The sequence below is a fragment of the Melospiza georgiana genome, chromosome Z (assembly GCF_028018845.1).
Source record: "Melospiza georgiana isolate bMelGeo1 chromosome Z, bMelGeo1.pri, whole genome shotgun sequence".
NCBI classification, from domain to species: domain Eukaryota; kingdom Metazoa; phylum Chordata; class Aves; order Passeriformes; family Passerellidae; genus Melospiza; species Melospiza georgiana.
Window position 1 is genome coordinate 26266893 of NC_080465.1, and position 22999 is coordinate 26289891.

The 22999-nt window shown below is 34.5% G+C and overlaps 1 protein-coding gene across 1 annotated transcript in view; it reads left to right on the forward strand.

Moving 5' to 3' along the window:
- Nucleotides 1-22999, forward strand: part of CNTNAP4 (contactin associated protein family member 4) — a 198436-nt gene that overhangs the window by 70459 nt on the left and 104978 nt on the right. The window contains exon 3 of the mRNA XM_058043764.1: nt 2728-2921. Within this exon, the coding sequence (XP_057899747.1) occupies nt 2728-2921 (194 nt within the window). The remainder of the gene's footprint in view (nt 1-2727; nt 2922-22999) is intronic.

Consider the following 22999-nt stretch of genomic DNA (forward strand, 5'->3'; position numbering starts at 1 on the left):
ACCCACACTGTACAGCATGAAATCTGACAAACAAGATCCTTTTGACATCTGTTACGCAGCTGACTTCTGTGCATCACCATCACCAGATATATTCTACAGCCAAAAGTGACTACGGTTTGGTACACACATTAATCTTGCTGCAAGGACAGGATACCCTGTAAAGAATGCTGGGTCGGAAGCTAACATGCTCTTCTTGTGTTTCCTGCAGGACCGGGCAGACATTTCCTATTTGTGGTGTTTCAGGTGGCAGTCAGATGCCGGGGGACACTTGGCTGCTGGACAGTCAGACAAAAGAGCTCATGAAGAGCCTTTGACAGATGAAAGCATCATGTGAACCAGTGTTGTGGTTTTTCAGGAAACATGCTGCAGCTTCTGCCTGGTGGTCCAGGCTGTGGCTTAATACAGGCTGTTGGAGATACCATGCTGCTTCTGCTCAGTGGTTATTCTTTATGGGATTTAAGTTGTATTGGTCAGATGACTTCTGGGACTGCATCTTTACTGCAATGCCTCAAATCAAACAGCCCTGACATCAGAACACTGTGTACCTGTGTCTTTATCTCTTCTTTCTTTTCTGGATGTAGTGCAGCATGGTAAGGGTGTATACGCTACGTGGTGGCGTGCCTTGCACAAACTTCTGGAAAACACAGTAATAAAGACAGGAGTGCTTAGCTCAGGCTAGAACCAAGTAGTACTGCCATAACACACTGCTATTCAGGCATTTTTTTTTACATTCTTCTAATTTCCATTACTTCATTCTGAATAAAATTCTGCAGTCACCAAGTGAAGGTGTTTTGTCTAAGAAGGAATTTACAAATTATGTACTCAGCACAGTCTGACAGATTACTCCTGTTGACTACAATTCAACCCTGCCTTTCAAGTGGAAAGTTCAAAAACGTCACCAAACTTAGCACGGTGACACCTAATTCTAGGAAGGCTTTGGATAACACAGCATGGCAGAATGTTGTTGTGCCTCTAAGTGTTCATGCATGAACTGGGCTTTTGCAAGTTAAGGAGGCAGTTAAGTCTTAGTGTGGCGATGTCACAGATACAGGATACGATGTGAATGTGGACCACTGTGCCTGGGGGTGCAAGGACCCTTGTTTAACCTCCAGTGCTGACTGGAGTCAGCAAAGTCTGCTTGTTTGATGCCACCACACTGTTCTGCACAGCCACTAAAGGATGAGTTCATGTGGTCATAAGGAAAAGCTTTGGAATCTGCTTGAGAGTAATTGAGATGCAGCCACTGAAATCACGTATTTGCATAAAATTCAAAATACTGATTTAGATAAAGAAAGAAAAAAAGTATACACAGTATTTAACTCCATAGTTTTAACTGTGCTGCATTTTAATTTGCTCTTAAATGTGTGGACAAAGGAATTGCTACATATATGGGACTTTATGTTTTTCTCTCAGTTCTTTCTGTACAACAGACCTCACGTTTTTGCAATTTATGAATACCTATATATTTTCCCACCATTTTATTTTTAATTTTTATATTGAAGTAAAAATTCTTTTTCATATTCTTTTGTGGAGGAGGTAATGTTTAGAACCTGGCTTATGACTCTAAGCAGAATTAAGCAACATGTAGTATTTAGCTATTAATTTTTCTACATCTTGAAGCCCATACAAGCATAAAATTGGATTGTAGCAAACTGATTGTTGTGGAAACTGGATATGTCTGTTCTGATTCTGTGTATGCATGCTTTAAAAACTTTTCAAGGTACCTCTTATATTGTGTTTTTCAGAGTCAGATCTAAATCTTTTCTTAAATAATGGATATTTTTTAATTTTTACCACACCATTCTCTGATAAAACTCAGCAGATGCTGTGTCTGAATACTTGCATATTTTGCATTGTAATTCAGTAAAAAAGTGTATTTTCTTATGAGATTGTTTGATACCTGCCTTTGACCTTTTCCACCCAGCTTTACAGGAAAACTAGCATGATCTGAGTAAATGAAAGCAAACAAAGGAAGACAAAGGAATGCTGAATTGATTTAATTTCTTCCTTTTAATATCTTTCTGGTTAGTTAAAGTACTGGAGGGGTAGCTCTCCACTTTGGGTGAAATATTTTCTTTGCAGACAGGTGTACCTGTGCTTGAAACTGCATGTATATCTCATACTCTTTTATCATTTTGCTTACAAATGTTTTGGTCATTTTAAGGAGCATGTGCACATTTGCCATCTAACTGGGCTTTATTGTTTCATATGCAAATTTAAATATCCAGGCCTCACAGAACATAGTCATGCAGAATCACTGAGACGGGACCTCTGGAGATCTTTTAATCTATGTAAAATGAAATTAAGATGCATAAAATAAAAAGAAAAAAAAACAGATTTTTTTTTTTACTTGTAGAGTCTGGTTGGTAAAAATTACTCTGTAAAATTTATTGTAGAACTTCAAGACCGAGAAAAGTGTGTGAATCGCTTATAATTCAGAATAATTATATTTGGTTACCAATATTTAGTAATCTAGTATATATTTTCAGAATACTTGCTAAATAATATCAAAATAGTTTTGGTGCAACTATAGCTGAGAATCATTGAATTGTTTGAGCTGGTAAGGACTCCTAACAGTCATCTAGTTTGAAAACGAGATGAAGAATGCTGGATATTTTTCATTAGATACTGTTGCTCAAATGAACGAAATTATTTTTGTATGTACAAGTTTTGTGCTGACTTGCTTATTTTTAGGAATACTTTTCACTCTTTTTTGTTCTTTTTAAGGTGCTGGTGGCTGGTCTCCACTTGTGTCCAATAAATATCAGTGGCTTCAGATTGATCTTGGAGAAAGAACCGAGATTACTGCTGTTGCTACTCAAGGTGGTTATGGGAGCTCAGACTGGGTAACAAGCTACCTTCTGATGTTCAGTGACAGTGGACAGAATTGGAAGCAATATCGTCAAGAAGAAAGCATTTGGGTATGTTCTTTCAATAATGAAAATTATGTTTCTGCAAAAGACTTAAAGGCGACTTACTGCGCATTGTTGCAAATCTAAGCAAAGCTGTAGAACATAAAGAGCTACACTAAAAATGTTTAGATAATTAAATATACAAAGCAATTTAGCTCTTGAAAAGATGAAAGACAGTAAAAAGCAAACAAACATCAAAAACCTAGCCACAGAAGTACTCCATTAAGACACAAGGAATTATTCTGAGGATTACAAATGCACGACAAAATTTCTTTTGTCTTACTATGTATGGCAAACTTCTTTTCCCAAAAGTATTGATCCCATTGCATGAAACTTGGCTTTTAGTTACAGTTAAAAAATAAAACAAAACAAAACACTTCCTTTATTTTTTGTGCATTTTTTGTACATAAAAACATTTAAACTTATTGTAAGAATAAAATGAAGCAAACAAAGAAATTAAAATCTTAACAAGCAAATCCCAGTCCATCTACAAAAAATAAATAAATTAAGCAATATTTAAGTTTTGGTCATTGAATTCAGAGTCTAGTTTTTGATGCTGTAACCTGCTTTTCTCTGACTAGCTTTGTAAATATTAATGATGATTAATAAGCCATTAATAAGATCATAATTTTCTTTTTGCATAAATATAAATGAGGGCAAAGGGTACAACACCTGAGAAATTATGTCCAAAAGATTATGAAAAAGTGGATTATATAGTTTTAGTAAAGGGTTGCATCTTTCCTTGATCCCCAATAATTGGCAGTTTGCACTAGAGGAAGAATATTGGAACTTGTGTTATGTTATTGTAGCCTGTCAAGTGAATTCTGTTCTCCATGCATAGAGCTGATTAATTTCTAAATTTTTCTAAGCCTTAGACTTCACTTATTTCTTGCTGCAGTTAAACATTATGTTAAAATGTATTTCATTTTATGCATTTTGATTTTGTTGACTTTTAATTCAAAATGTTCTTGTCACTCTTACTGTCAAAACCTGTCTATGGTATAATGAGATTATGCAGTGTTTTACTTGTTGCATAATTATCCTGCTTTTTAAATTTGCTACATACTTCCGCTTCAGATTGTGTTTTCATAACAAAGCGAAATAAATGAGTTTCTAATCCATATGGCTGTGGGGAGTAAGAAAATCAATCAATTTTCCAAATGTTAAATGAGCATAAGCTGCTACAATATTGTCTTTGCTCATCTTAAGACAGACTGACAAAACATATCTGAGAGGTAGGGCAGCTTGGTCTCTAACATGACTGCTCTTTTGAAATCTGATATTGGTATTGCAAACAGTGATGCAGATTGTTATTTCTTGAATATTGCCACCAGTAAAATATCAAAGGAAAGTTAAGAAAAATAGCTAAATGCTGATGCAGACATTGGATAAAGGGGGTTGTTAGATCTATAGGAGCGAAAAAGTGAAGCTTCAATTCCATCATCTCAAACTTAATAAAAAATGATTATTTTAATGATTGCAATGCAGATTGAAGGTATGGCTTGCAGGCAGTAATGAATAATTCAAGAATGCAAACCATCAAATTCAGGGCAGTCTATTGATCTTTTTTATGCATCTTTATTTAGGAGTTCTGCTTCTAGGGGAATATATTTTCTCTTTTCTAAACTAATACACAGATGTAGTCTCGAAGTGAAACTCTTAAATCCCTATTTATTTTATAGATTTTCTCTGACTGTTATCTCTTTATGCTGACTTCTTAAATGACATGCTCAAGTTCATTAAGGCAAGAATCTCTAAGATTTTATAAAATCTGCTGTGTTGCTGTGTTATTTTTTTCTTATGTTTAACTGAGTCATTGGCCTGTTACAAGGCTACTGACCAGAGGTAACATGTAGGGTTTTTCTAATACTACTCTGCGTTAGAATGATGGAAGTTGTCCAATTCAGAGGGCCCTGTGTTGAAATCTTCACTATAGAAAAGAATTTTTACTTCATAACCACTTTTTGTAGACTTAAATAGAGATAATCTCTTGTCTGCAAATTCACCGCTTCCAAATTTCTATATATCTTTTCAGAAGATAGTTTTGAATTTTCTTTATTCCCTTACTGCTTATCTTAAGGTTCTGAAGCTCACTGTGCAGCTATAACAGCTTTTTTTGTCATCTGTAAAAATTTTATAACAGCTGAGGTGAAAGAATATTGTCTACACATCTGCAAATTATCTAGTTATCAAAACTCTCTCAATAGTGAGTGAAGTGGGTAGTTTTTTCCAAGGCTGGCTCCTCTGACCAGAGGTGTCTTGCTTGGGTTGAAATGAACCATGTTTCACCTTCCTTTGCCTATAAAACTTCATTGTGTGTTAGTGCTGAATTTGGATGTAAAATTTCTGATGTTAGGTGGGATTATCCTCTGTCCCTTCCCTGCTGCTAATTATTAAATATTTGTTTTCACTTTTCTGTATATTGGGAATTGGTTTAGAAGGCATCATGGTGAATAGCGTTTATTCCTGCAACATATTTTGCTCTCAGTGTTCTCATTTTCTTGCTGTACTGATGTCCTAAATATATGCCTTACTTGCTGTCTCATAACTGGAGGAAGTCTGTATTTTATGTAGATTTTATTTATTGCTTAAAGTAATTTAATTACTAGAAGAGTTTTTGAAAGACTAACTCCATTATTTTTAATTCATAGGACTCCTTTCACTATAGATAAAGTATTGTTAAGTATATTTAGCTATATGTTCTACAATAGAGTTTTTCTTATTTCAGCCATACATTTTGATTTCTGCTCTCAGTGGTATTACTATCACTGTCTTTTTAAAGTTAACTGTAAGTATTTTCTGCCCACTTCTTGGTATTTATGGTAAGATTTTTTCAGTCAGACTTTAGCAGAATCAATATTTTTATCTCTTTCAGTAATTGATACAGTTTCAGTCGAGATATAATTCTCAAGCGAAATAGTTGTTATTAGTGGTAAAATACATGTTTTTGCACAGAAATAATTCCCTTTGGTAATGATTAGTTGAATTTCAGAAAGAAATCAATTCAACTCAATATTATATTTTCTTTAATTTTACCATAAATATGGAAGTGTTAGAGCAACACATGCTGTGCCCTTTTATATTCAATCTTTTTATTATGTTCCTATTCATTAGGATGTAGTTTCAGATGCAGCAGTGTTCAAACTCCCAAGCCCAATCTTTTGCCCTGTTCTTTTTTTACCTTTAAAATGAGCAGAGGCCTCAAATCTCTTTGTGTATTTTCAGATTATTTTCTCTGGAAATGATTATTCTTTTCACTTTTCTTCTGTCAGACATCACGTGGTATACAGTAACACATCATAAAAATATATGTTAAGTTTTGGTCAAGAAGTGCTAGGAGATCTTATGTCTGGAAATACTACTTTTATTAGAGGTATTGCTATTCATTTGTCCTCTTGATTTGTATTTGTATTCTTCCTCATAATTCTAGATATCATCACTTGTATTTTAGTGGTGAAGAATCTCCTATTGTAATTATATTTATCAGTTTGGGGCTGTGTATACAGATCCTTTCAACTAGTATAATTTCTGGGTTTACCTAATTTCATAGTTTTGTATCACAAGAGTTTTTGTGCTGTATTCTCTCCTTGACTTTACTAATGGCTCATCTTTTAACACGAGAGTAATAAGATAAAGAGATTAAAAGAGAGGAGTTAAGAGGGGGAAGAAGTATAGCAACTCACAGTTTGAACAACAAGTTTTCCATGGCTGACAATTTCCGTGAAAACATGAGCCATCTAACTCATGGAGAAAAGCATCTCAATGTTATTAATTAGCAGGAGTTTTGAGGAACAAAATAAGTGCAATTCCTCTTTGATTTAATGGTGATTGTTTCTTCTCTGACACATCTTTGGAAATACACATATATTCAGCCTTCAGTTTTTTTTTTTCCTGTGAGAATAGTGATTTATCCATTCCATAGCTGAAATTGAGTTTTCACTTCTATTTGTTTTGAATCTTCCCTTTAAAAATTATTTCCAAAGAGAGAAGTCAAAACTTACAGAGAAAAATAGCTAAAATGTGGGGAAATTATGACTATTTTAGTAAATTTTCTTTTAGAAGACAAATTTGTTTATATCTGTTTATTTTTGTACATACATTTAGATTCTGAGTCTACTGGTTGTTTAATTAAACTTAGCTGAAGTTAAAACTGTAAGTTGGTTTTATCATAATATATGCAACCCTGTGAATTTGCACAGAAGTATTTTCAATGTAACAGTTACTATTTTAATGGTATGTAGGATAATTTTATGGATGATGAAGAATTAATTGCCTATGCATTGCTACACATATTCACAACTTTCTTTTTAAAGGAGCTGGGGCTTTTTATTTTATTTGAGACTTCTCATGGTGTAAAACAACTCACAATTATGCAAAGTTGAAGGTTAAGAAATACCGAATCACAGGTATTCTGTGATAATCACATTGTGAGTTTAGAGAATGCACTGTTTTGGTAAAGCTGGTGACTCTATCTTAGACTCAGTGATTCATATTTGCTATGATCCTCCTCCTTAGAGAGCAGAGTCATCATTCTTGGTCATAATTTGCTTCACTTTAGTAGCAAAAGACTGCTACTTTTATATATGCTACTTTTTTGGACTTCTGCTGATTACTTTTTGAATCCAGAAGGTTTTTCTGTGGTTTCCTTCTGCAAGCCCAGTCATAGATCATTTCAATGGGTACTCCATCACTACCTTTTCCATAGGTACAGTTTTGGAGTTTCGTGACTTCAGACTGCCTGCCACTTCTTTTGTTAGTCACAGGAAAGAGACAAACCTCTTTATCTATTAATTAAAGTAGAGCATATAGTAATGACCCCCATGGGGGACCCACACCGGCCCCTAGAGTAGCTGAAGGGCTGCAGTCTGTGGAGAGGACACATGCTGAAGTACAGAAGAGTGTGAGGAGTCGCCCCCTTAAAGAGGAAATGTGTGACAGAAACCACTTCTCATGGAAGGTATCCCTGCCCATGGCAGGGCTGTTTGGACTAGGAGATCTTTACGATCTCTTCATACAACTGGCCCCAGCCCGTCAGTCCCGCCTGTCTGAATCCATCTGTAGAGTTTTCTACCCTCCAGCGTATCGAGACATCTGCCCAGCTTGGTGTTGTCTGTGAGCTGATGGAGGGGGCATTTGATGGTTTTTGTTTTTGTTCTGACTGGGGAAAGATGTAGGGGAATGCAGGAATAGGCGGGAAAAAAAGCAAAGGAGGAGAATAGTCTTAACTCGAGGTATAAAAGGAGCTTCAAGGGAAATATGAAAAATTAAGTATGAAGAAAGAAATACAAGGAATCTTGGGTGGAATAATACAGGCCGAGGACTGCTCTGCAAATGCCTTTGTGAAATTGTTTGCATGCATAAATTTCCACTTCTGAGGACATTTTAATATTTATTTAGGACATTTAAAACATAAAATTTCTGAACTTATCTTATGAGCTTTTGCATTTCTCCGTCTACTTCTATTTCAAAAGCACTCTGACCGTAGTGCTATTTTTAGACACTTAAATGGCAATCTAATAAGGCTAATTTTGCAGTCACAATGATTAATGTACTGTATAAAATATCTTTATATTAGGTGAAAAGATGAATGCATGCATCAAGGTTAACCTGTCCCAGAATATTTAAGATAAGTTAAAAGGAAGGAAAAAAAGAGAAACATCAGCAAAAAATGTAGTACCTTAAATAAAACCTATATAATTTTTGTGGGTAAATATTAAAGGAATTGTTAATGCCAAAACCGGTAAAATATATATTGACACTATGTATAATATTGCAGACCATATTGTGGAAAAAAACCTACACACACACATGCATTTAAAAAACGTGTATAACCAAGGACAGCAAGATACCTTGAAAATATGCAAATCCAGCAGCATACGGAAGTAAATACTCTAGGTTCAGACATTCGCAGGTTATTTTAAATGTGTGTGTTAATGCTGCAGTCATAAAATTAGCAGCAGCTTTGGGAAACAAACTAAATATGTTGGAATGATACTTTTTTATTTTAAAGATTTCCGCTATGCAAACTACTAACTTCGTACCAAAATTGGTTTCTGGGACTGATCTTGATCAGGACTTTTTTCCAGACAGTTTCCAGCTGCATCATAAGCAATAACAAAAAAGTTACAACTTTCTATATTTGGGTACAACAACCATTGGGTTCTTTGCTTCTGCCTTGTCTGCACGTTTAGTGAGTTTGCGCTATAAATGACTTCGCACTTCTAAGATGCAGAAATGCTGTAAATGACAGTGCTATTATCTTGAGTCTTTTTTGTAAGTTAAAAATAATGCTTTTTCATTAATGTAATTATTTTCTTTAGATGTCTGATTATCTGCACTCTAAACATATTATCTCTACTCAAATATATTGATGCCAGTACATAATTTTTCCATTAAAATAATTCACTGTGACATATGATGAATTATTTTATATTGCCTTTACCTATTGGTTATCTTAGTAACATTGAAATATTCATACGTGTGTGGAAAATGCCATAGCAAGCATTAGAACTACAAAAACAAAAATTAGTTCTTTGTCTCTCCTCTCATGTGTTGGCTGCTCTAGAGTGATACTGCACTCATCCCTATCATTTTCATTCTAATATGAGAATCTTATGCTTGAACACATATGCCTGCCTGAAAATGACTTATGATGGATGAAGAAAATTGTGCTATGGCTGGGAAAATATTGTCCCTATTTTCTGCAACAGACAGATTGTGTGCTTGAAGAAATCAAGCTGCCTTTGAAGAAAGCATTTCATCTTTATAATCAGAACAGAGTGTGTTCAGTTTGCTCAAGGCTTATTGAGCAACTAAGTAGTAGCACATATTCAGCTTCTCTCTTGTTTATTCCAGCCACTCTCCTTAAACAGAGCAAAAATACTTTCAGAAATGGACTTCAGACCTGATTTGAAGAATGTCTCTGTCATATAGGGATTTGTTTTATGCCTAGTATAATTGAAGTTAACAAGGTGAAATCACTGATTTTTTATAAGAACTTCAGTCATTGAGCTTCAGAGAAAACCTCTAATTATTTTGAATATATAATATCTTTACCCTGGTATTGGGATGGTCATGCCATTTTAATAGTGTATGATTTATTTTATTAATATATCATGTCTACAACATAGTAATATTTAAATTATTTTCAAATTTCCATTTTAGACACTTATATTTCCTTTACAAAACTTTTTATGCATTGAAACTAAAGTCCTAAAAGTAGAAAAAGGAATTTGGAGATCTAAGTGTTTCTTGAACTTTGCAGCTCCATCATATGCTTAGATGCCCAATTTCCTCTTCTAACTTTTAGGAATCTGATTTTTGTCAATAGCATTTCAGTGTTTTCAATCTGTTTTCATCTGCAATTGTTTCATCAATTTTCATCTGTTACTGCTCTTTCTTTGTATCTGCATTTCTGTAAACACATGCCATGGCTAGTAATCTTCTTCTCTTACATGACTGAATGCCAGTTTTCAGGCTAGTTGAGGAACTAAGATCTGCCTTTATTCTTTTGTAGCTGTTCTGTTTCATAAACTCATGCCTTAGCATTCACTGGAAGCCTAGATAACCTCTGCCTCACAATTTGTTTATGAAGTAAAGGTTGTAAATAATGGGTAAGAATTTTCTTCTGAACACTTTCAGAATGCAGAGACTTTTGGGGAAAAAAATCGAAATCTATTTTTGAAGTATTTTTCTTAATGGACAAATACAGTTTAAATATAGGGTGAATCACAGCGTAGTATGGGTTGGACAGGACCTCTGGAGATCATCTGGGGTCCCTGAGGCCTACCTTTAGCAGTAAAGACTAAACTCAAAAAGCCATTCAGTATCCCCTCCTTCTCTGTGTCCTCTGTAGGACACGTACAACATTCTGCATCAGATCGACATTTCCCCTAATCTTCCTTTTACTACCAATGTCTTTGAAATCCCTTTCCAGATTTAATTCCAAATAGACCCTAGCCTTCCTTGTGACCTTCCTGCCCGCTCTAAAAATGAAATCTTTATGTTTAAGACAGACGTATACACAAATAGATCTTTTTTGAGATAGTGGATACAGTTTTTGTTGCTTTTTGAAGTAAAATGTTCATATACCTTTTAGTGTAAATGTCTTATTTTATCAACATCACCTTCAGTTTGATACCAACCTGACCAGTATCTTGGTAAAAACTTAACTGTGCACACTTTTTTAGCTGTCTAAGAGTCCATGTGATCATCATATCTTCATAGTGTTGGTAATGGCATAGAATTTGCTAAAGTTTTACAAGCTCTTACTTTATATATTTTTGATTATTGGAAACTTGAATATTGGGACGACAAACAAGGTTAGTAATTTGTATATCAATACTGTGTACTTTCTTGTTTGAATATTTGAGGGCCTTTTCATAAATGGAGAGAAATGTTATTCCTCTACTGGACATGTACTTAAATCTCAGGACCTTGTATTTTTATGCTGAATAAGGAATAGATTTTAGGAATAGGCGTTCAACCCATTTAAATCTACATTTTCTGCTGCCAGACAGTGACATTTGCTACCCCTTGTTTTAAAGGTCATTGGTAAGTAGTTTTGAATTAACTTCATTGCATATTTCTTCCCTTGTATAAAACTTGCTAGACTTAAATTGTGTAAGGAATATTTCAGTGTGTTTTAAATAAGTGATTCAGCAACTATAGCAGTACTATTCATATCTAGTAAAGATTTCTGTGTTATCAGATCTATACTTTGAAAATTCAGTGAATACCTTATTCTTTCCCACTTCTTAAATTGGCTTATTTTTTCAAGGTTAAGTAGCCCTAATTAAAATATCATTGGAAAGAACTCCCTTAATGTTCCTCAAGGAGTCCCTTCCTCTACTTTTCTATATCGTTATCTGTGAATATGCTAGCTAGAATTCATGGGGTTTTTATCTTCAGATCTGAGTCAAAGTATCAGAAAAGTTTCATGAAACATTCTAATTTACAGCATTTAACTTACTTTAAGCAAAAGCATGCCCTTTATCAAAAGTTTTTATTTCCTATATCTGTTTATTTATCTGTAAGTTTTCAGCAGACTTCCTAGTGGGAAATTCACATCTTTGAACAGGAATTGAACATAGAGTCTTTTTTGGGTAGACTTCATTAACTTCCATAATTTTCTATTAAAAAAATATGAATTTTATTTTTACCTGCTAGATAAAGTTTTATTTGGGTTAGTAGACAGGTCATGGATTCTCTATATTTGTCAGTTCTGCTATCACATTCTATGTTGTAAAAGGCATTTCTTATGGGTCTCCATGGCATTTACAATAATTACATTTTTTAAATACCTGGCTGTGCAACTTTTTCCTACAACATTCATTATTATTTTTTAGGGTTTCTGACAGGAATATTGGGGGAAAAAGGATAGAAGCTCTTAACTAAGGGCTTAGCACAAATATCTACAACCACCTGATAGGAATTATGCAGTTAAGTTACTATGTTCTTAAGAGAATTTTAAGAACTCGGTGGTGTTAGTGCCTAGTCATAGATACAAACTGGAGTCAGCATGGAATTTTTTTTTCAAATTTGTGAGTTATTATTTTAGGCTTTATTCTCTAGCAGTCTAGTGATTGGAAAATAGAAAAAGAGTAGAAAGTATTTTTTAGCTTTTATGCATGGTTTTGCTGACTTAACTGATTATTTTCCCTCAAAGAGACACATCTATCTATATTAGCCTTGGCATGGCAAGTTTTAAGAGCTCTATCAGTTACTTTTATGAATCTGTTTATCTTAGTCAAACATACACTATATTACTCTTTCAAACAACTCCATCTTTCAAAACTTAAAATGCATTATTCACCTCCAGTTAGAAATATTTGGGCATTTATTACTGTTAAGAGCCATTAACCATAACATTTCAGTCTCTCACAATTCAAATATGTAATGAAAAATAACCTTGAAAATTTTAATCAGTGAAATGCAAAATTTATCAGATATATCGAAAAGAGTTTTAGCATTCAGCATATCTTCAGTTGTTGCTAATTATGTTTTAGTACCTGTTTGGTCTTAGTGTTTGTTGCTATAGGTGGAGATAAAAAAAGTACAAAGGTCAGGCTTTACCTCTGATCCCTAGAAAAATACACAACAGCTTGTTTTGAGGTGTGAGAGAAAGTAAAAACTTACTGTGCTTCAAACTCTTTATATATTTGTGAAAATAGTTATATTTTTGGGGTTTTTTTCCCCCTTGGGCCAACAAATCTCCAAAAGCATGCAGAAGCATTATAAAGCTAAGGAAGAATACCTTTAAGACACAAGACGAGAATTATTAAGCCACAGTAGTCTTAGCCACTACCAATCATCATACCAATGTCTTCTTAAGGAAAATTGTCCAGTGCAATTTTTTGTCATGATTTAATGAATTGATTATGTATAGGCTAATTAAATGGTGAGTTTATGTGATGACTTTATGAGAATGTGCTTGCTGCAAAGTTATGACCAGGTTAAGACTCTGAAGTCATTTGAATTTTAAAATGAGAGACCCAAAGATGGTCTTTACTTAATGCAGGGAAAGGATTGAAATTTAAAGTAGGGGGTTTCATGCTTTTTCACCTAGCAAAATCAACAAGTTGGGCAGGATTTTATTTCTTGATTCTGATGTATTTTGTATATCTTCAGTGTATTTAATTAGCCGTGAATGCACATGTTTTCTTCAGGTTTTGTTTCTTGAAGGCTGAGTCTAGGTTTCAGAGGGCTATCACACTCATGCAAGCTGACTGTGAGAAAATTTGGGATATTCCACTAGAAAATTCGCCCATTTAAACTCTTCTTCATATCTTAATTTTGTTGTGGTTTTTATAAAAGCATACTGAAATCTATAGTAGATGAGAGATGAGTAGTTGCATATCTGGAGTTTTTAAATTAATCTGTAAAACTGTGTGCCTTGATTTAACAAATTAATTTATGATTAGATTGGTCTTATGATGTCTTCATTAAATATACTCTCTTATGGAAAGTTGTTATTTCAGGGTACTGGAAGATGACGAAAGGAAGTGGTCAATTTTGTTGTTTTCAGGGATTCCTTTTTCCTGTTATATGTCAAAGATTTTTCTTTCTGCATAGTTTTCTTCTCTGCTTTAGCTTATGGAGTTACCAAAGGTTTATATCAAATTTGAACAGGTGTGACGTTCCACTCAGAGCAGTTTGAGTTGTAGAAAGAGGGATTTGTGGTGATCTCAACAGCGAAAGCTTTCCCTTTCTTCTTTGCATTGCTGTAAATTGCAAGCATTCTGGTTTCTCCTTCTGTCTGTCCATCAATCTTCATCACATTCTGGCACAGAGTGGGTGGTAAGAGTTGAAAAAGTTTCAGATTCAGGACAGCAGTTTTATCCTTAATGTTTCTCAGACTGAAAAAATTGTCATCATAAACTCAATTGTCCCACAATCTTATTGTTCATTAACAATAGAGCAGTAAAAAACTGAAATTAGCAAACTAGTGAAGTGAAAATTTATATCAAATCTTACCAGGGTCTGAAACAGTGTCTTCATCCACCTATATGTCTCTTTGTTTCTCCTGTTACAGCACTCTTAAATTAGACTTAGTGGAATGCCTAACGATGGAAATATTGAATCTGGGACAGAATAACAGCATTTCGCAGAAAATATCACCGTTTCTGAAGATACCTGTGAAGTAATATAGGCAAGTCATATACTTTAACATGGTGTCTTGGTTTGAAAGTCAAGTGTCTGCCAAGAAAGATGGGAACCTCCCTTGGAATGGGGGATATGATGCACTTCCCACTGAATTATTTTAACTCTGAAGTTAAGGGCCTTTCAGGCAAAGATACGAGAAACAGAACAGCAGCTCTTTGCCAGTGTGTATAGCGAGGCAGGCCGACAGCAGTGGCAGCGACAGCGAAGCAGAGCGGAAATGCCGTGGCAGTCTCCTCCCGCTCTTCAAGCGCTTTCCCATCGGTGCGGTTCCGGTGGCGGCCGGCAGGGGCGCTGCTGGCTCCCGGCGGGCCGGGTGAGGGCAGCGCTTCCCCCGCGCCTGCAGGGGGCGCTGTGCGCCACTGCCTCACGCGGTGATGGCGGACGGCCTGGTGAGAGTGGGCCCCAGCATGAACCTCAGAGCACCAGCTGGAACCTCAGGGCAGGCTGTGGCTGGAACCACGGGGTGTCCCAGCAGGCAGGGGGGCCATGCTACTCTGTAGGAAAAGCTCAGAGCAGTGGCAGAGGAATGAAAGTGCTGCAGCCTTGCTCTGGAGCCCAGAGTCTCCCTGAAAGAGGATAGGGCTGGGGTCCCAAGGTTTTCTCCTGAGGCAGTGGAGCAGATAGTAAAAGGCTTTTTTTAAATGAGGCTGTTAATAGCATCCTAATAATGTTAATAAAATCCTAGTTCGGTGGCTGCTCTCACAAGCAGAGGCTCACCCATGGCAGAAGAAGCAGGACCAGGCTGGGCTCTGGTGGCTGCCATGAATTCCTTCCCTCCTCTCACACCTCCCCCCCAGTCCTCTCTAAGCAGCAGCTCCGACCATCTTTCTCCAAAGCTGAGAGAGCAAGAGAGCTGCCCCAGCCCCCTTTTTCCCAGACCAATTATCATGATATCTCTGCCCTTCCTAAAGAAACCCTCTGATAAGAGAGTAGCCAGCTGCATCCTTCCCGGGGCAACTTCTTTTCTCTCACTACCAGGTTGTTAATGTCTCTTAGCAACAAACTGGGAGAAAATTCCCTAAAAGAAAGAAAACGAAAGGAAGAATCCTAACCTCCAACACATGGTTTATAATGAATTATCTCTTGCTAACATGAAAAAAATTATAATGTTCACTGGAAAAAAAGTTGCTTCTGTCAAAAAGTAGAGATCTCTGTACATCTCATGTCTCTATTCTGTCACTGGCCATGATATTATTAAACCCTAAGGGTAAGTAGTTGTTTGAGATGTTTTGAGTCATTTATGCCTGTGCAAATAATGTTTTTACATTAGGGAAAGAGTAAACCTGTATCTTCTTACTAGACCTTCTTGTAGACGGGGCTCACATTTGCTAACTTTGAATCACCCGAGACATCTCCGATTAACCAGGACTGCTGATCAGTGGTCGGAAGTCTCTCAGTAAGCACTTCTACCATCTCCCTCGGTACCTGTGGGTGAATTCTGTATGGCTTGGTAGACCTGTGTGTGACTAAGTAGTGTAGTAGACTAAGTATTAATGTAGAAATTAGATTTCCCCTTTAATTTTGGTCTCTTCATTCTTCTCACCCTGCCTTCCAGCACAGGCACCGAAGTATCCCCAGAACAAATGGTCTTTGTAAGACTGTACCTCCTGTCACAAAATTTCTGGGAAACAGCGTCATTATATGTTTCCAAAAATTTATTTCCGAAATCCACTCTAGTTTAGTTCTGCATTAAGAGTCCTTTTCTTTCACTTTGTAGTAGTTTGCCTTCGGAAATAAAAATAAACTATCTTGAAAGCTTAAACTTAGTATTGTAAAAATTCTAGAATAATGAAGGTATTGGCAACAACATTTTGATGTTAAAAGCTGATTTCAGTATAAGTTACCATTTTTGAGTGTGGTCTGTGATAATAGCTATATTATGAAGCCAGACAAAGTTTTAGAAGGAATTTTATGTTCAGGTGTTGTAACTGGAAATGCAGTTATTTGAAACAGATTACTGGAAAACAGTAGTTTCTGGCCAGCGGTAATATTATGGAAGTCTGTCCAGGCTACATTAGTTCAGTCCTTGTTTTGAAGGAAAATCTCATGGACAATAATATCTTCTGATAGTGAGAGGGAGCAAGGGACAGACATATGTGCAGTGGATAAGTTTTGACGTAAGAAAAACAGCTCTATTTCCTGTCTATTGTTCAGCCTAAAAAGAGCCTGTGATTTGTGTCTGTGTATTATCTTCAGCAGTGTTGAACACCGTCTTTTATGAACCCTCTACGTTGGTCTTACATCCTTAGCTATCAAAAAAATGTTATATGAAAAAATGTTATATGTTATATATGAAAAAATGTTATATGTTATATGAAAAAATGTGCACATGAAGAATTCCGTACTGATCTTTTGTGTCTTAAAAAATTTAAGCGGATGTATGCCTTTTCCTCAGGTCTCTGTATGGGTCAGTCTATTTGTGAATAATGATTAAAATGGACTGAACCTCAAATACACTTAGAAAAAAATCCATGGATAGTTCAGGTAGGCTTCTTTGATATTTTTCAAAAACCAATGATCACCACATAAAACTGATGGCATGTAGTTGTGACATCAGTCTATTAACAATAAGACCGATGTTTAAGGCATCTTAAAAACTGCCATAGCTTGAAATTGTTTAGCTATTACATTTCAGTTCATTCATAGTACAACAAATTGCTATCTCACTATTAGGAATATTTCTTAGCTATTATTTTTTAAAAATATGTTGAATTAAAAAGCTTGCTCAACATGGTTTAAAAAAAGAAGTAAAGTTGTTTATCAGCATCTATGCAGAAGTGAGATTATGATTCTGGTAAATAAAAGTATGCTTTAAAAGATTTGCATTTTGCTTTTCATCTTCTTAAGAAGAAGAGATGAGCAGAGTTGAACAGAAACTTGCAATTCTGAGGAAAGCAAATTATGCTTTCTTTTTTTTAATTTTGAAAATATTTTGCATTGAAGCCATTTGCAATGTCAGATTTATTAACAGGCTGTTATGAATGACAGGAGATAAAGTGGACCCAAGTTTATTGTTTTGTCATCTCTGCTGAAGATGAGATGTTCAGTTTTGTCTTATATTTAAAAAGTTAAGATATTTAGATATTTTATTATGCCTAGATCTTCAAAATTAGTAGGAGGTCAAAGTTTTTGGTTTCCTGATATTTAATAGTAAGATTTTCCATGAAGCTTTCTTTTTCATCAGAGTTGTACTAATTTAATTTTAACTGAAATAGAGAAAGAACTTTGAATAATTTCTGTTTCTTTTCAGGAACACTACCTAAACTGCAACACATATATTTATATATATTTATATATATTTATATATATATATATAAATTTATATTTATTTATATATGTTTATATATATTTATATATTTATATATAAATATATATTTTTATATATTTGTATTATTTTTATATATTTATATATATTTTTATATATTTTTATATATTTATATGTACACACGCACCTAAGTGTTCAAACTCTGAAATGTAAGGATATATCAGTGTAGTCACACTACAAATGGCATGAGGAAAAGTAGTACATGACCCCCTGAAATCTCTTGCCATTATACTCCTATGAAAATTGTTGGCTTCCTTTTGTTTTGTTTTTTAACTCATAGTGATCAAGAAGCTTTTCATAAGCTAGAAATAAACTTGAACTATGATTGCCATTCTGAAATTTCAAAAAATTTTAGCCCTAGTGAACTCAAGCCTCTAATTCACTTTCTTTATTTGTTTCTTAAGTGTGTTTGACCACAATAATGTTTTCTTTTTGTATTTGTAATTTAATAAATACTTTCCAAAATTTGAATTTTTTCTTCACTTTAACAAAATTTTATTTCTTTCTTTGAGACTGCAAATGACTTCCATTTTTTCTTGAATGACTGTATTGTCTTGAGCATATTTATAGATTTTTGGCATCCTGCTGCATGCAAATTTTTTCCTCTGTTCCTCATCTATCTTCTTTTAGTTATTCAACTTCTATAGTGTGAGAGACAGGCAAATTTTATTTTTCCAAACCTTTTAAATGCATTTTTCATGAAAGAATACCAATTCCACTCTGGTTATATTAATCTGTATTTCTTGCATGATCAGATTGCACCTAGGGTCAGTTTTACAGTTAACACGATGTGAAAATAGCATGGCACTTGGACATACACAAGACCGTATATAAAGCCACATCCTTCTTTGTTATAAATCTCTAGACAGCATATCTGCTGGCAAGCACTGGTTCAGTGGAGAAAGCCAACACCAGCAAGGTGTCAAATGGAATTGACAGGTCAGAGGTATCATTTACACTGGGAAATAAAAAGTCACTTTAAGTGGAAAGAAAAATGCTTTTGACAGTTGCATTTCTTGCTTTACCAAAAGTCTGCCCAAAGCCAAATTGTCTGCTCCAAATCCAGTGCTATTCTTGTATTATTAGACGCAATGGAAAATACTTGGCCGGAGGTACTTGCTGTTTCTTTGTCCTAACAAGGTAATTTCAGCAAAATGTTAAAATTTGAATGGCAGTGACAAAGCATTGCTGCAAAGCCCTGTACACAGGCTGAAGAAAAATTTTCATGGTTTCTGATTCTCCACTGACCAGATGTTAAAATCTACTCCTTGTCTCCATCAATTTCGCTTCTGTGGATCTATTAATTCATTAAGAAATATCTTTCCTGTTTATGTCCATATCTCATCCTACCTTACTGGACTGACATTGTGCACGATAAGTGTTTTGTTTTGGAGGTTTTTTGCTATTTTGTTTCTTTGGGGTTTTGGTTTTTTGTTTGCTTTTAGGTTTTTTTTTTTGGAGGTCGTTGTTAAGTTGGTTGGGAGTGGGTTTTTTGTTTGGTTTTTTTTTTTGTTGTTGTTGTTGTTTCACATTTTTTTATTTCTATGTTTAAATATGTGAAGGAAGTGTGTAAATTTTGTATGGTTTTCCTATTCTAGTGAATATAAATACAGTATTTTTCCTCCATAATAGACAAAGTATAGTCAGTTAAAATGAACAGGAGATGGATCACAAATCCATACTCATTTTCAAATTCTTTATCACATATAGGAAAGCACACTCTATTAAACTAACCTGTCATCAAAATTGATTTCTTTCATTGTATATATTTCTTTTCTATAATGCAGTGCAAATTTCAGCTCTATATAAAAGACCATTGATGAATAAAAAAAAAAACCCATTAATCACCGAATGCCGAATCTCAGAATGATTAAATTTGGAAGGTTCCACTGGAGACCTTCTGGTCCAACCTCCCTTTTTGAGAGGAGTCTCCTGGAAAACATTGTTGAAGATTATGTCCAGATGGCTTTCAGATATCTCCACAGAAAGAAACTCCTCAACTTCTTTGGATTGCCTGTTCCAATCCTTGGAAAAAAAAAAAAAAGATCTGAATTCCGATTCATTCAAAAACTAACTAAAGATTTTTTTTTCTCTGACTTGTGAAAGAAGAAAATCAGAAGGATGGTAAATGTTAGATCAACCCTTCTTTGAAGGTTAGTCTTGATACCATATTTACTTAATATAGTGTAATTTATATTGGGAGACCAAAAAAATCTAGAAAGTGTTAATTCACATGCATTTGTGCCCCCTACAAAGATGAAAAGGCACCCAGCTCAAACCAAAAAATGCTAAGAACAGAGTAGCTTATGAACAAAACCAGTTAACACTGGATATTAAGGCAGTAAGAAGGATGTAACTTGAATTGAATGAATGAATGAATGAACTTGAATGAATCAGCAGCAGCAGAGCTCATCATTTGCAGGACCTTTATGGCTTTTTTTTCTCTTGGTAATATCTAATGCAAACACCGTCCAATTTAGTCCTATCTTCCTCATTCTGTTAGATGCCTTTGGGACTTAAACACTGATAAACGTTCTTTTCATTTATTTTTATAGCACCAGGAAAAATATGTTTGGCCTATGATACCTGATTTGCACTAGGAATTTACTTAGGTTTACTGGGATATGGAACCATTAACACCCTGCAACTCCAGAAACCATTCAAAATCATTGCAAAATATGGGGAGAACTTCATGTTTACGTGCACCAGGGTACAAATAGGTACACAGAATTTTAGCAAAGTGATAAAACATCCAGCTATGCTTATTTATATGCTTATATATAATCTAGTCTGTACAATTAAGCATTTTATTTGGACATCTGCTGATCTATTCTTTCACAGAGTAGGAAATAAGGTATTAAATATTCTTCTGTTTAGTTCTTTAGGGTTTTTTAATTATCATATTTCCAGGAATTGATGAATTCTCCTTCTAATATTTTCATTTCTGTTGGGTTTTTTATGATCTTATTCAGATCTATGACTGCACTTCTTGTAGATTGTCTGTGGGATCCTCACTTGGGTATGGTGTAATTTCTTTAGGTGGTTTTGCATGTACTCTCCTGCTTGCCCTGTTTTGACAGTAGTTTCCCTTTCTTCTCATAACTAACAAAACAAATTAAACAAAGACCTCTCTTTCAGAGAGAGATTTAAACATATTAGGGATTATTTGATTTGGATTATTGATGTGTAAATGACTTGACATTGTTTCTTGTGATTTGCCTTTCTGACTCATGGGGTCCTAGTGTTAATAATATTGCTTGCATGAAATCAATATATAAACTCAAGTTAGGAAACTGTGCATGATTGCCTAAGTGTCTGCAAGCTGAGACTAATAAATGAGTCAATTCTAGCACAGTCAGACATGTATCAATAAGTGTTTCATCCACACCAGCCTAATACATACTTTGATCATGTGCTAATATACAAAAATATACTGTAGCAATAGAGATTTTTATTTTTGTATTTCTCTGTGAAATTATTGTGCACAAACGAGAAAGCCTGAAGAAAATGAAGTAATATAGGCCTTTGCAGATAGTAGATCCTGCCAAATTAAAATTATTCCTCTTGTCCAACACTGTGTTTATAAAAAGGCAATATTTTGTCTTATATGTACAGAAAAATATGATTGCTTTACGGGAGGAAGTATTTAAGTGTTATGTTCTGCAGTTTGTATTATACAAGTTTTAAGTTATGTTTTACACAAAGGTATTTAGGAAAATAAATCTTACCTGCCTGCACAGCCTGAATTCAAGGAAGTATTGAATTACTCATGAATACAACTTTGGGAAAAGCAAAACGTAAAGATAGCAAAAATGGCATTTTTAATTCTAGTTTTTACAAACTGTTACATATTAGTTTTTACAAAATCAGTGTAATAATGACTGTGCTCAGGATAGAAACCTAATGGGTTTCGGAAACAGTTTATAATGAAAAGTTTCATGAAACATCTCACAGGCCACTTGTTTGGTTTAGCTTTATAGTCGTCCTAAATTTTCTGCTAGCTGAATGTATGTAGCTGTGAATAAATGCACATTATGCACATTTTGAAAAGACTGAATTGTCTTTAATCTATATGTTAAACTTTCAATGTAGTGTGGTGTTTTCTCTTTTATAATGTTACTGATGGAACCGATAACATACTAAATACTATAATAACTGAAACACAAAAATTATTAACAGGGAAAATTATTCATTACATAAAAAATAGAGCATGGAAATTAAAATCACAGAACCGTTAATAAGAGGAAAAACTGAAGAAGGAATGTTTTCCTCTTAATGGCAGCAAATATAAAATATTTTTGATCAAGTACAATAAATTATTTAACATGTATGAAACCAGTTTTCTCAGTTATTGAGCAGAAAATCCTCAAAAAAGACAATTTTTACATGTTGTAAGTCAAGATTTTTACTGTTGTCCAATTGAATTTGCTGTGTTAGATAATCAAACAGTGTTTCCTGGATTTTCCTTGCAAAACTAGGGTTTAATTTGGTGTAACATAACAAACATAAAAAAGAAATTGCAGTTCATGAACATGGCTCAGAATACCTTTTTTTGTTCATAGTTTTCAGCAGAAACATGTTCACCTTTTTTTTTTAGAGATAGTTCAAAATTTTGATTTTTTTTTTTTTTTTTTACTTTTTTTTCTATTTGTATTTTTGGACAACTTTGTATTACCTGCTAAATTCGTTTGACAGGCTGTATCTCAAACAGAAAATGTGCTTCTTGAAAGCAAGAACACCTCATTTCTGCATGGAGTATCTTCAACTCTAATTAGAGTGCTGGTACCGATTGCATAAAGGCCCTGAATACCCCACTTACTTATGCAACATTGTTGAATGATGACACTCGTTCACAGGATATCAGTGAACGGCAAGATACATAGATCCTTACACAACTTCGAGAGCTGGTTTTGGGTTTTTGTCTTTCATTACATGTTATGTCAGCACTTCTTCCCATTATAGGTGCAATTTGCTTCCTTGATAGGATAAAAAATGCAGTTCTTATTATGTCTTTTTTTTCCTCAAAATACATTCAGTAATTGGAAGATACCTTTGCTATATACTTGCACATATAGTGAGTAGCTAGAAAATTTTAGGA